At 35.6% G+C, this 15,207-nt stretch overlaps 1 protein-coding gene across 3 annotated transcripts in view; it reads right to left on the bottom strand.

The window, feature by feature from the left end:
- The window catches only part of TAOK3 (TAO kinase 3), a 185,630-nt gene that overhangs the window by 61,387 nt on the left and 109,036 nt on the right, over positions 1 to 15,207 (bottom strand). For all 3 annotated transcript variants that reach the window (XM_046024808.1, XM_046024810.1, XM_046024809.1), the window contains exons 6-9: positions 13,418 to 13,463; positions 12,418 to 12,514; positions 9,920 to 10,033; positions 8,432 to 8,523 (exon numbers count right to left, since the gene is read on the bottom strand). In XM_046024808.1, the coding sequence (XP_045880764.1) occupies positions 8,432 to 8,523; positions 9,920 to 10,033; positions 12,418 to 12,514; positions 13,418 to 13,463 (349 nt within the window). The remainder of the gene's footprint in view (positions 1 to 8,431; positions 8,524 to 9,919; positions 10,034 to 12,417; positions 12,515 to 13,417; positions 13,464 to 15,207) is intronic.

Genomic DNA, 15,207 nt, shown 5'->3' with positions numbered 1-15,207 from the left:
ATTGCTTAGGGTTTTATATGCAGCCAGTTACTCTTTTTTCTTGTGAAAAACTGCCCTTCTTTAATACGTTCATTTACAAGATTAATGCTACAGAGATAGAGATAAAGAGAAAAGCTGTCAAAAAGATACTTGTAGGGTCTGTTGCATTAGCAACACAATGCATTTTGAATAATTCTTGATAAGTTAAATGTCTTTGGTAACAATTTTACTTAATGAATATTAACTGAGCACGTACTACCATCTTTCTGTGAATCTAAGATGCCAGTGACTGTAAAATGTACTACTATTAAGATGCACCACAATTTTATGTGTAACTTGGAGAAAATGCTGCCAATTATAATTAAAATTATAAAATGCTGTTGCATTATTCAACCTCCCTGTTGAAAGAGATGTTAAAATGTAAATTAAAATTTTGGATGAAATATGATACATATCAGGACTATGTTATTAATGTTTGTTTATTGAGTACATTTATTGAGTATACTATGTGGGGATTATAATAATAAGAACTTTAAATCTATATTTTCATGTAATCCAGACAATCCAGTAAGGTAGGATAGAGGTTCTTCTTCTCTCTCTCTTTTTTTTTTTGAAGATTATACTTATTTACCCGCGATAAAGACAGAGATAGCGATAGTGAGAGAGAGAGAAAGAGAGAGAGCACACAAGCACAAGCCAGGGGTGGGGGTGGGGGCATGGACAGAGGGAGAGGGAGAAGCAGGCCCCCAGCTGAGCAGGGAGACTGACAGGGAGCTGGATGGATCCCAGGACCCTGGGATCATGCCTGAGCCAAAGTAACTGACTGAGCCACCCAGATACCCCTAGGGTAGGGGTTCTTATTATGTAAGTTTCATAGAGGGTTCAAATAATTTGATGGAAGTCATACAACTAAGAAATGGCAGAGCTAGAATTAGAACTTAAGTTTGTCTGACCACACAGTCTATGTTTGTAAGCATAATTCAATGGTATCATCTGTCAATTTGCAGGAATAGCCATTTTGGAGGGTAAGACAATTCAGGAGATGGATACTTTGTTTTTTAACTCACTAAATCATTGAAGGCAATCCAAGGCTGAAACAGAGACCGTATTTTCATACATATTTTAATAAAAAATAAAATCAGCAATTAAGCATATACCAGGGCCTCTCTCAAGAGAGGAAGTTCTAAAAGTATTTCCTGGGATAAGTACCTCTTTCACCCAGTGTGAAATACTGTTTGAAACTTCAGTGATTACTGCATCTATACAGTACAAAAAGTGATGTGATGGTGATCTTGAATCATCATAAAAAGGTACCTGTTGTCTACTCTATTTAAGAAGGCTGGAAAGGGTAGAATCCATGTCAGAAAGATTATGGTAAGAAAAAACTTGTTAAAACAATGGGTGGACACTGATGAGCTGTAAAGTTCAACTTAGGTAGTAAATCCTCTTAAATTTTTATAACAGGTGAGTTGCTGCTAGGGCATCAGTTTATAATTTTGGTTCATTTTAGAATATAAATGACAAAAATAGGAATAATCCTATATACAAATGCAATTGGCTGTTATTGAGCCTTTGTTCTGTGCTAGGCATATGTTAAACACTTTACGTATGTTATCTTATTGAAGTGACCATATTTAGGATATATGTAATTGTTATTTTTACTTAGGTGAGAAAACTAAGGTTCAAGGAAGGTGAGAAAGTTGTCCAAACTCACATTCAGGATGAACGTGTTCTACAACTCCAAAAGGTGTCATTCACATGCTAGACTAGGTGGATGCCCTGCTGGTGTAAGTGCAGCCATTTGGGGCGCACAAACAAATGCCAGCTAATGTTGGTAAAGCCAAAATTCACATCCAGGGTGTCTAATTTTAAAATTTATTCCAAATTGCTAACTCTATGTTAGGCAGAGGGCAGGTTTTTTGTTTTTACTGCAGGAATGTACATTTATTTATTTGTTTTAAAAAGTCTTTTTTTTTTTTTTTTTCTTCAAACTTAAGTTAAATTCTTCAGGGTGCCTGGGTGGCTCAGTTGGTTAAACATCTGACTCTTGGTTTCAGCTGGGGCATGATATCAGGGTCGTGGGATCGAGCCCCAGATGGGCTCCATGCTGGGAGCGGTGTCTGTTTGAAATCCTCTGCCTCTTCCTTTCCCTTCGCCCCTTTCTCCCTCTCAAAGTAAATAAACAACCTCTTAAAAAATTAAAATTCTTAAATATCTCATACATAAAAATGTGCAGATTATACTTTTCATTTAATCAGTATTTTGTCTTTTTTTTTTCAGAACCTTTTTCTTCCAAAAAAAGTAATATAGTAGATATAACTTTATTCTTCTTCCTCTCTCCAGAGAATGTTCTATTTTGAAATTACATCTTTTACATCTATGTTCTTATGTTTTAAAAAATATTTCTGTATATTCTGTATTCTGTATTTATAAAAATATTTCTGTATAAATAATATTCTGTATATATGTTAGTATATACTAACATACACACAAACAATATAAAGAAGTTTATAAAACTTTCATAATTAGTATCATACTGTACCTATAACTTTTGCAAATTTCTTTGTTCGTTAAATATTCAATGCTAGATTTTTTAAAATTTAAGTTTAAATTTATTGTTAAGTTAGTTAACATAGAGTGCAATATTAGTTTCTGAAGTAGAATTCAGTGATTCATCACTTACATAGAACACCCAGTGCTCATCACAAAAAGTGCCCTCCTTAAACCTCTTCATCCATCTATCCCATCCCCTGCTGCACCTCCATCCATCAACCCTTATGTAAACCATGAGACTCTTATCTCACAAAACAAACTTCTGGGGGGTGGGGGGCAGGGATAGGGTGGCTGGGTGATGGACATCAGGGAGGGTATGTGCTATGGTGAGTGCTTGAATTGTGCAAGCCTGATGAATCACACACCTGTACCCCTGGGGCAAATAATATATTATATGTTAATAAAAGTAATTTTTTTTTAAAGATTTTTATTTATTTATTTGTCAGAGAGAGAGAGAGAGTGAGTGAGCACAAGCGCACAAGCAGGCAGAGGCAGAGAGAGAAGCAGGGTTCCTGCCAAGCAAGGAGCCCAATGCGGCACTCGATCCCAGGACCCTGGGATCATGACCTGAGCCGAAGGCAGTGGCTTAACCGACTGAGCCAAGTAATGTTTAAAAAAAGAGTCTCTTATGGTTTATTTCCCTCCCTCCTTTTTTTCTGCACACTCCCCCTCCCATATGTTCATCTGTTTTCTTTCTTAAATTCCACATGATTGAGATCATATGGTATTTGTCTTTCTCTGACTTATTTCACTTAGCATAATATACTCTAGCTCCAACCTCATCATTGCAAATGGCAAGATTTCCTTCTTTTTGATGGCTGAGTAACATTCCATTGTATCTATACCACATCTTCTTTACCCACCCATTCATTTAGTCAGTGGACTGTTGGGCCCTCTCCATAATTTGGTTACTGTTGATAATGCTGCTATAAACACTGAGGTGCATGTACCCCTTCGAATCTGTTCGTATCCTTTGGGTAAATGCCTACTACGGCGATTGCTGTGTCATAGGGTAGTTAGTTCTATTTTTAACTTTTTGAGGAACCTCCATACTATACTCCAGAGTGGCTGTACCAGTTTGCATTCCCACAAACAATGCAAAAGCGTTCCCCTTATCCATGGCCTCACCAATACCTGTTGTTTCTTGTGTTAATTTTAGTCATTCTGACAGTGTAAGGTGGTGTCTTATTGTGGTTTTGATTTGTATTTCCCTGATGATGAGTGATGTCGAGCATCTCCTATGGGTCTGTTGGCCATCTGGACATCCTCTTTGGAAAAAATGTCTGTTCATGTCTTCTGCCCATTTCTTGATTGGATTTTTTATTCTTTGGGTGTTGAGTTTGATAAGCTCTTTATAGATTTTGGATACTAACCCTTTGTCTGATATGTTGTTTGCAAATATCTTCTCCCCTCTGATATGTCGTTTGCAAATACCTTCTCCCATTCTGTAGGCTCCCTTTTAGTTTTGTTGATTGTTTCCTTCACTCTGGAGAAGTTTTTATCTTGATGGAGCCCAAGAGTTCACTTCTGTTTTTGTTTCCCTTGCTTCTGGCAACATGTCTAGTAAGAAGTTGCTATAGCTGAGGTCAAAGAGGCTTCTGTCTGTGTTCTCCTCTAGGATTTTGATAGTTTCCGGTCTCAAAGATAGGTCTTTCATCCATTTTGAAATTATTTTTGTGTGTGGTAGAAGATAGCGGTCCAGTTTCTTTGGCGTGTCGTCCAGTTTTCACAACACCATTTGTTGAAGAGACCGTCTTTTTTTTCCACGGGAGAGTCTGGCCTGCCTTCTTGAAAATTAGCTGACCATATAGTTGTGGGTGCACTTCTGGATTCTCTATTCTGTTCAATTGATCTGTGTGTCTATTCTTGTACCAGTACTGTACTGTCTTGATGACTACAGGTTTGTAACAGAGCTTGAAATCTGGAATTGTAATGCCTCCATTTTTTTCTTTTTTAGGACTGCTTTGGTTATTTGGGGTCTTTTGTGGTCCCATACACATCTTAGGATTGTTTGTTCTAGCTCTTCAAAGAATGCTGGTATTCTTTTGATAGGGATTGCATTAAATGCATAGATAGCTTTGGGTAATACAGTCATTTAAAAAAAAAAGATTTTATTTATTTAACAGAGAGACACAGCAAGAGAGAGAACACAAGAAGGGGGAGTGGGAGAGGGAGAAGCAGTGTTCCTGCTGAGCAGGGAGCCAGATGTGGGGCTCCATTCCAGGACTCTGGGACCTGAGCTGAAGGCAGACGCTTAACAGACTGAACCACCCGGGTGCCCCTCGGTAATATAGACATTTAACAATGTTTGTTCTAATCCATGAGCATGGAATGCTTTTACATTTCTTTGTGTCCTCTTCAATTTCTTTCACAAGTGTTCTCTAATTTTCAGAGTACAGATCTTTTACCTCTTTAGTTAGGTTTTTTCCTAGGTATCTTACTGTTTGGTTAAAACTTCAAATGGGATTAATGCCTTGATTTCTTTCTCTGGTGCTTCATTACTGGTGTATAAAAACGCAACAGATTTTTGCACAGTGATTTTATATACTGAAACTTTGCTTAATTCATGAATTAGTTCTAGCAATTTTTTGGTGGAGTCTTTCAGGTTTTCTACAGAGTACCATGTCATTTGCAAATAGTGAAAGTTTGACTTCTTCCTTGCTGATTTGGATGCCTTTTATTTCTTTTTGTTGTCTGACTGCGGAGGCTAAGATTTCTAGTACTATGAGCGTGAGAGTGGTGAGAGTAGACATCCCTGTCTTATTCCTGCTATAGGGGAAAGCCTCTGTTTTTTCCCCACTGAGAGTGATATTAGCTATGGGTCTTCCATATATGGTCTTTATGATACCCCCTACTTTGTTGAAGGTTTTTATTAAGAAAGGATGCTGTATTTTGTCAAATGCTTTTTCTGCATCAATGTGATGATTTTTGAGATATGTCCGTGATGGTACATGTAGATTCGGTTCATCCTTAACTGTGATACAGTATTCTGTAATTTATTTATCCATTCCTCCTTGGGTAAGAATTCTGGTTGTTTCAACCTTCTCTAGCTTTGACAGAAGGTTGCATTCTTGTACACACGTCTGGTGTACATCCATAAATATTTATTTAAGGAAAACACTGAGAAGTGAAGTTGTGGGTCACTGAGACTACTCAGCCACTTTACTAGATGTTGCCGATTTACAATCTGAAGTTGTTACAGCAATTTACATTTCTACCAGTAGTGAATGAGTTCCTGTTTCCTTCGTAGTTTCCCAACATCTATTTATTATCCTCAGACTTAAGAACTTTTGCTAGTCTGATAAATGTGAAAAGGTTTTTTGTTTGTTCTGCTTTTTAAAGTGGCTCCATGCCCAGCATGGAACCCAAAACAGGGCTTGAACTCATGACGCTGAGATCAAGAGTTGTATGGTTAACCCACTGAGCCACCCAACGTGCCCCGGTGTGATGAGGTTTGAATTTGCATTTCCCTTATTTCTAACAAGACTGAGTATCTTTGAATGTTTGGTGTCCATTTAGGTTTCTTTTTCAATAAACTTGCTGATTATATTATTTGCCCATTTTTCTACTGGCTGTTTTGTCTTTTTATTTTTGATAAAGAAATGTGGTAAATCATAAGAAATCTTTAAAAATTCTGGGCCAAATGAAACAAGATGGGATCAGGAGGGAGAAAAACTATAAGAGACTCTTAATCTCATAAAACAAACTGAGGGTTGCTGGGGAGAGGGGAGTAGGGAGAGGGTGGTTGGGTTATGGACATTGGGGAGGGTATGTACTATATTATATGGTGAGTGCTGTGAAATGTGTAAACCTGGCAATTCACAGACCTGTACCCCTGGAGCTAATAATACATTATATGTTAATAAAAAATTTAAAAATTACAAAAAAAATTCTGGGCCAATACTCTGTTGGTTAGATACGTTGAAACTACTTTCTATGAGTCTCAGCTTATATTTCAATTATTGTATTTTACACAGCTTTATATTTTAAAGTACTAAAAGTTATCATATTGGTCAACATTTTCAAAATATTTTAGAAAAATGCTTCCCATACCCATAAAGGTATATACTCCTATAGTAATAATAGTAATAATAATTATATAGTGTTTATTACATGGCATGCCATATTTTAAGTATTTCATATCTCTATATATGTCTATATGAGTATAGTTGAGATAGGATCTTATATTAGTTTCAGGAGTACAACACAGTGATTCAACAACCCTAAACATTATGCTATGCTCACTGCAAGGGTAGCTACTATCTCTCATCATGCAATGCTATTATAATACCATTGACTATATTCCCTATGCCTGTGACTTTTACTCCTGTGACTTAGTCATTCTATAACTGAAAGCCTCTATCTTCCACACCCTTTGACCCATTTTGTCCATCCCTCTAGCAATCATCTGTCTGTTCATTGTGTTTATGGGTCTGATTCTGCTATTTGTTTATTCATTTATTTGTTTTTTAGATTCCACATATTAGTGAAATCATACGTATTTGTTTTTCTCTGTCTCACTAATTTCAGGTAGCATAATATGCTCTAGGTCCATCCATGTTGTTACAAATGGCAAGATTTCATTCTTTTTTATGGCTAAGTAATATTTCTGTGTGTGTGTGTGTGTGTGTGTGTGTGTGTGTGTGTATGTGTGTGTGTGTGTATCTTCTTTATCCATTCACTTCTGGTGGGAATGTAAATTGGTACAGCCACTGTGAAAAACAGTATGGAGATTCCTCAAAAAATTAAAAATAGAAAAAGACCATATGATCCAGTAATTCCACTCCCAGGTATTTACCCAAAGAAAATGAAAACATTAATTCAAAAAGATACATGTACTCCCATGTTTACTGCAGCATTATTTACAATAGCAAAGATATGGAAGCAGCCCAAGTATCTATCAATAAATATTTTATATCTATATATTACTCATTAATCTTCATAATAATAGTATCTACTTTGTAGCATTGTTATCTCTATTTTGCAGATGAGGAAACTGAATCAGAAGAGGGCTTCTCCCAAAAGTTTTAAAGTTTTATTTTTTACCTCAGACTACAGTCTGAGAAACAAGTTAGGGCTCAGAAATTCTTACAGGATCAGTTTGGATACCAGAGTAGAGGAAATTAACCCAAAAAACTAGATCAAGAAACTTAAAAAATTACATGTATTTATATAAATTGTAAATAAAAATCTAGATAAAGGCAGTGTTGGAGCCGGCTCTCAGTGGCTTTGGAAGGTCAACTGTCCATCCCTTTCTCCAGCTCCGTGGTAATCCTATCCACCCCACCACCCGAGAATCACTGGTTAAATCTGCCAGTATAGCTTTGGATAAAGGCGACTTTAGGATACATTAAAGTTCAAAATACACAACCAGAGAATCAAGAATCTGTGGTATGTTACACAATTTTATGTGAATGCAACAATGTTTGGGGAACAACTTTAAAGCAGCGGGCATCTTCTAACAAGAAGTTTCATGTGAGGTTGCTCTGTAAATGGGTCAAATACAGTTTTTACAGCCAGATCTTGGATAAGCCGGCTATTTTTCAGATTTCCCTTGCACCCGTCGAAATTAAATTACTACTGGGAAGGAGGGACATAAGTTACCATTCATGATATGGAGAATGGATGTTTTTCAAATATTAATGCTTATTATTATATATTCCCACATTTGTCATTTGCTGTATCTGCTCTTTTAAAGCAGCTCTTTAATAACATGAAAACGAAGTAAAGAGAAAGTAATCTTCTCATGTTATACAAAAGCATAGAAAAAAAATCAAAGAAATTCATACTGCCTGGCCCACATGTAGCAGTGACCCATTAAATAAAAGCAGGATGAATGAATTAACAATCATAGTCGGAAGTGATTCTCAAAAGTACAATAAAATGACTCTTTACTCACCCAGTTCAATACAGGTGATTCCAAGTGACCAAATATCAACTTTCCCATCATACTGTCCTTCGTCCATAGCTAAGATCACCTCTGGAGCCATCCTGCCAAATGTAATGTACAAAACTTGAGTTGCAAATTAAAAACAAAATTCATTTAATGAAGTGATTTGGTGAAACAGCTGTTTGAGCACAGTCTAAAATTTTGTCTGATAAAGATATTATTTCCTTACACAAGACATTTGGAAAAACACTGTTCAAGACATATCCATTACACTCAAGATTTATATGAAATAACACATTATTTTCAATAAATCCTGGTTCCGCCATTATCTAACAATTTTACCGTGGCTAAATTACTTAACCTCTCCATATATCAGTTTTTCCATCTGCAATGTGGAGAGAATTCTAGTAGCTACCTCAGAGATTTGTAAAGAATTCATACATATGAAATATTTAAATAACTATAGACAACATGAAGAATACTTATGAACTAGTTAAAGCAATATAATCAGATATTTCAAAGATATTACAACTTAAAAAATAAAAGCAAACGTGCTATGGTGATGGATATTGTTTGTCCAGAATGGATTTCCATAGGAGGGCAGGGACTTTATCAGTTTCATATTTTTTTTTTTTCTGTTACTGTTACTATATGTAAGTGACTACTTAGTAAATGCTATTTGATGATCATGGACAGAAAGGAAATTCAGATAGTAGCTGATTTTTTTTTAAAAATTTTATTTATTTATTTGACAGACAGAGATCACAAGTAGGCTGAGAGGCAGGCGGAGAGAGAGGGAGAGGCAGGCTCCCCTCCGAGCAGAGAGCCCGATGCGGGGCTCGATCCCGGGACCCTGGGATCATGACCCGAGCTGAAGGCAGAGGCTTTAACCCATGAGCCACCCAGGTGCCCCAGTAGCTGATTTTTTTAATAGGTAAGTAATTATCCAGGGATATAAGTCATTATCCAAGGTACAATGCAATTTCAGTTTATCTATGAAAAGGAGGAACAGCATCTTGAATAGATGGGGTGAAATTTTCAGTCAGAGTGACAAACTAAGAAAAGTCTCAAAAAAGAACTCAACAACAACAAAAAAGAAACAGGGTTTCTTTCACTGAAAGGTAGTATTTTTGTTTGTTGACTAGAGAAGGTTAAAGAAACTACCTTGTCCTTGCGTAGAGATTAGGCCTCAAGAGAAAGTTTCAAAAGAAACTTCAAATGAAATCTAAAACCTGAGCCTGGTCGTGAGTTGATAATCCTGCTCAGTTTACACACAGTGACATCAACCTTATTTGAACAATTTAAAGTCACTGAAAATTTTATACTAAGTCAGAGTGTTTCTTTTTTTGCCAGTGAGTTTTCTATCCTTTAATGGGAACCTCATTTGAGGCACATGGTAAGACACTGTCAAAAAAACAAAACAAAACAAAAGCAATGCTTTGAGGCCATCTTGTTCATGTATGCATATTTTAATTCTAGCGGTCAAGTTCTACATACCAGTAAGGAGTGCCCACAAAGGAGTTGGCAGGAGAAGCCATCGAGGCAGATCCAAAATCAGCTAGTTTCACCTGACCTGGCTCTGTTAGAAGAATATTTCCTGCTTTAATATCCCTATAGGAAAAAATAAGAGGGTTAAAAAATTACTTTTCAACTTTGATTATGGAATAGGTCAGAGCATGCAATTAATAAGACAGAAAGTTTATTAAAAACAAAAAAAAGCAAAACAAAAAAACCTTGTCCAGATAGCCAGAGGGGGATTTAGTATTACCGCATGTTATAAGGGGGGCCCAGATTCCTGGGTGTACTTACAGGTAGGTCAAAGTAATTACTAAAAGGTAGAGCTTTCTTTAGAGGGAAGGAATGCAATGAGAAAAAAGGCAGACAGACGCAGGACGAGGAAACCTCTTCAGTTGCTACACTTAATAAAGCATATTCTCCGATGCCAAATCCAGTCAACAGTATCTCTTATGTTGGGAAAACTGGTGCCATTTGTCACTGTCTTTATTTTTTCTTTTCCAAATTACATAACATTTTTGGATACTAAACAAACCTTCAATAACTGTATTGTCTACCTACCCAATAAACCTCAACTACAGACATACCTTTTCTTTCTTGCCTGTGACCCTTTCTCTCTGCCTTAATTGTAACTGCAACTCTAAGGCATTTGAGGGTACATGTTACATAGAAGGTGTTACTTTAAAAATAACACTGTACAGTAAAAAGAAGACCCTGAAAGATCAAAACAAACAAGGATTAGGGATTAGGAAATTGCACTTCTATTGTACAAAGAATCGCAAGTGGTTACTACGAAAGCTACTAGATATTTTATGCAGCAGAAAGTTTTCAAAATATTATTTTAAAATATTCATTGTTGAGGATGATAATTCAGAATGAGAAGATATGGATGTATTCTTGATTCTCTTCAAAAAAAGCATGAGGTGTAATGAGCACTAGGAACCAAGGCTTATAAAATGATGGGCCGTGGAAAGACAAAGCAGAGAGAATGAGGAAAACTTGAGCTGAAAATGAGAAGGTTCAAATGTTTCCAAAGCAATGTCTCCAAAAACCTTCTCTTCAAAATTCAGTTTCTTTACTCAAGATGACATTAGGCATTGGCAGAGAGGACTAAAAAAACATTTATTTATCTAACAACAGAAAAATATCTCTTCTCTATTACCTTCAATTAGAACACTGGCTTGTCAAATCAAAATAATAAATCTGAGATGTGGTATTTATTTTTAAATAGTGAGCACAATTTAAAAGCTTTGTTTTTCAACTTTTATACACTAAGGAAGACAAAACATAATACAGAATATGAAACATTAAATTAATGTGTAGATTTTGTTAACAAAGGCAAAAGAAAAAAAAAAGAACCATGGCTTTAAATAGGAACCAGCAAAATCATATATAAACAAGCTGGCATTTGGTATCCAAAAACTGCACTGAAAAATTTTTTTTTGTCAAACCCATAGACATTATGGTTAAATCCATTTTATAAGCATTTATTAGATATGGTTAGGCTCATTCTTTGTCTTTACAAATAGGCCAAATTCATGGCAGGAATTTTGGTCTGCCTATTTTGAGGAAGTTCTGCTTTTCTTGTACCAGTAACTGATAATGGCTACTCTAGGGTGATTAAAACATAAGCAAAAGGGGAACCTATGATGTAATAGTTTCATTTCTTCCTAGTAAATGTCAAAGTTTTTTTCTTTTGTTTTTGAGCCATCTGAGATCTTTTATATCTACCCCATATTCCACTACCGCCATCATTCATTAAAGTAATCGTACTAGGAGCTCTTTATTGAGAGAAGGAAAGATTAGGAACAACATCTTCATTTAGAAGAAGTTAGTAGTAGGAAGTAGATTGGAGGGAGGACAATGCAGTTGTGGTAAAGAAAATAAAAGGCAGAGGAAAGCCCTGGATTAGGAGTTAGGAAATCTGAGCTTCAATCTTGATTATGTAAAACCTATGAAATTATGGGCAATTATTTAAATCTTTCAGAGTCCCAGTTTCTTCATCTGCCAAGAAAAATACAAGAATATCTTCCTAAATATCTATGTGGACTATTGAAATGCACAATATTTTAACGTGATGAAACAGCACAAATTTATAGAAGATTGAGTTGTTATTTACAAAGGAAAAAGCAGAAGAAACTCAGCTAGGAAAGAAATATATGCAAAGAAGGCTAATTTTCTTTTCTTCTTGGCATTGTATCAAAAGGCTGCTGGGCCCTTCCTCAAATTCTCCTGCAACCTCCTGCTTGGAGAATAGTTACCTAGAGGACAGAGGCGATGCAAGTCTTTGTGTACACCTGGGACAGACCAAGAGACAGAAGCTAAATTCTGACAACTTTACTTCTTACATCCAGCAGCAGCAGCAGCAGTCTCTTTGCTTCCTATAAATCCACAGGCACCCTAAAAAGTGGAGCATGCACTAATTTTCAAGATTCCTTGGATAGTCCTGTAACTGACATGTAACTGGTCTCCAATCTTACCTATGAATCATTGCATGAGAATGCAGGTAGGCCAGCCCCTGCAAGGCACCGTGAGTAATGGCAGCAATTTCCACTTCCTGAAGTGGTTTTTTGTGAACTGAAGAAGGAAAAGAAAAATTCAGAAGTAATAATCAGTTGCATTCTTCTTAATATCTTATACAGTTATACCAAACTGAATTACATACTCTCATATAACACTTTGGGAACACATTGACCATATTTCCTATAGAATTGCAATAAATAATCAGACAACAGGAAACTCAAGTACAAAAACAAACAAACAAATTCCTTAAAACAAAATAAAACAAAGCCTGATATTCACTGTAATGAATTGTTAATTGACTTGTCAGTTGCAAGTCAAAGCCACCACTGATTCCAATGGACCAGGCCCAAATTTACCAGTCCTTTCTGACATTTTAAAAGCCTAGAATGTTTTAGGTTGTATTATTCTCCTCTCCACAGAGCATCTATAATTACCTCTTCTAACTACAGGTTTTCATTATTTGTGAAAGCAGCTAATAAGCAATTTCTATTCAGAGATCAAGGATGATATAAGAAAGTTTTTTTTTAACGTAAATTTTTAACCCAGTCTCTGATTATAATAGCATTTGTGGAAGAGAACTGGGTCAGTCAAGATATCTGAAAGAGTTATAAAATTTTCCTATTGATATTAATCAATATAATTCAATACCATCTACCTTTCATACATACGTATGAATTTGACGTTTTTTGGCTACATACATTACATCACATGAGCCGAACATTTTAGCAAGTACCTGTCCTGGATGGGCCATGTGCTGAACAGCAGGAGGGCTGTCAGTCATTCCCGAGACACTTTCAGCCACTACAGATATAAAGCTTGTACAGCCCATCCACACAACCCTTAGGTCTGAGTCAGCATCCATTTGCTTTGCCCAATGGCAAATACAGGGCATTTAGGAGGAAATACTATTCTGGTCAAGGCAGAACAGAAAGGAGGGGATAGTGGTTTTATTCTTACCTTCTAACAAATCAGAGGCTGAGCCTAAGCAATATTCCATCACCAACTGTAACAGAATAAATAATAAGCAGAATAATAAATAAACTAAAATAAATTTTTATCTTAAAAAATTTCTAGAATGATATTATTAAAATACTATTGGTATTTACTGGGTTTGCAATCTTGGAAAAAGGAAAAAAAAAAAAAAGGAAAAAACTTCTTTACTCTCATCTTAGATTTTTTTTTTTTAGGTGTCCCAGACTACTGATTTATAGACAAACAAGGTCAGAACCATGAGTGATCAGTGACCAATCTCTAAACACACACACACACACACACACCCCCACACACTCTCTCTCTCAATCTCTCCATACTCTTTTCTTATTCTTATAAAAACATATTCTAAAACCATATGTTCCTTTTAAAATACAAATTTCCTAATGTCACCTACACATAACCATAATTAATATATTAGCTATTTTCTTTTTTTTTTTAAAGATTTTATTTATTTATTTGACAGAGAGAGATCACAAGTAGACAGAGAGGCAGGCAGAGAGAGAGAGAGGGAAGCAGACTCGCTGCTGAGCAGAGAGCCCGATGCGGGACTCGATCCCAGGACCCTGAGATCATGACCTGAGCCGAAGGCAGCGGCTTAACCCACTGAGCCACCCAGGCGACCCTTTATTAGCTATTTTCATTTGAAATAATTGATGCAGAAACATGTGTTTATGAATTATGTACTCTATTACTGGAATAATTTAGAAGAATAAGAGATATAAAATTATATAATACAGACATGTGATATATATTATAATCATATTATATATTATTATAGCATATAATAATCATACATTATATAAGATTAATATATAGTATCATATTCTAGATCATTCTAGGATTGCTAGGTACAAAATATATATTATACATCATATATTGTTATTATTTTTAAAAGATTTTTATTTATTTGTCAGAGAGAGAGCGTGCACAAGCAGGGGAGGCGACAGGCAGAGGGAGAAGTGCAGAACTCAATCCCAGAACCCTGGGATCTTGACCTGAGCCAAGGGCACCTTCTTAACCAACTGAGCCACCCAGGCGTTTCATATACCATATATTATTGTGTATAACAGAGTTATATGTTTACATCTAAACTGTTAAATTTGTTATATATTTATATATGTAATTAAATATATAACTATATACGTTAAAATTCTTCCATTATCAGAATAATTTAAAATTTAAGAAACATAATTTTAAAGTTTTGAAATTTTATTATAGTTTTCTGCTTGACATTAAAATAAGCAGATTCAAAAACATTAATTTATTTTCTTATTAATAGAAGTATAATTGACATATAATATTCTGTTGATTTCAGGTACACTTCATGATGATTCAACAATTACCCATTATGAAATGCTCACTACTCTAAATGTAGTTACCATTTGTCACCATATGAAGTTATTACAATATTACTGACTATATCCCCATGTTGTACTTTTCATCTTCGTTATTTTATAACTAGAAGTTTGCACCTCTTAATCCCCTTTACCTATTTCACCCATTCCCCCACCCCTGTCCCATCTGGCAACTAACAGTTTGTTCTCTGTGTTCATGAGTCTGTTCCTGTTTTTTTGTTTGTTCGTTTGTTTTTTTTGGGATTCCACATGTAAGTGAAATCATATGGTATTTATTTTCTATGTCCAATTTATTTCACTTAGCATAATACCCTTTAGGTCAATTCATGTTGTCACGAATGACAAGAATTCATTCTTTTTTATGGCTGAGTAGTATTAGATTGTATATGTACATCACAT

Source organism: Meles meles, chromosome 12 (genome assembly GCF_922984935.1).
Source record: "Meles meles chromosome 12, mMelMel3.1 paternal haplotype, whole genome shotgun sequence".
Taxonomy (NCBI): domain Eukaryota; kingdom Metazoa; phylum Chordata; class Mammalia; order Carnivora; family Mustelidae; genus Meles; species Meles meles.
The sequence above is the reverse complement of the archived record's forward strand: the minus strand, read 5'-3'. Positions and strand labels throughout refer to the sequence as shown.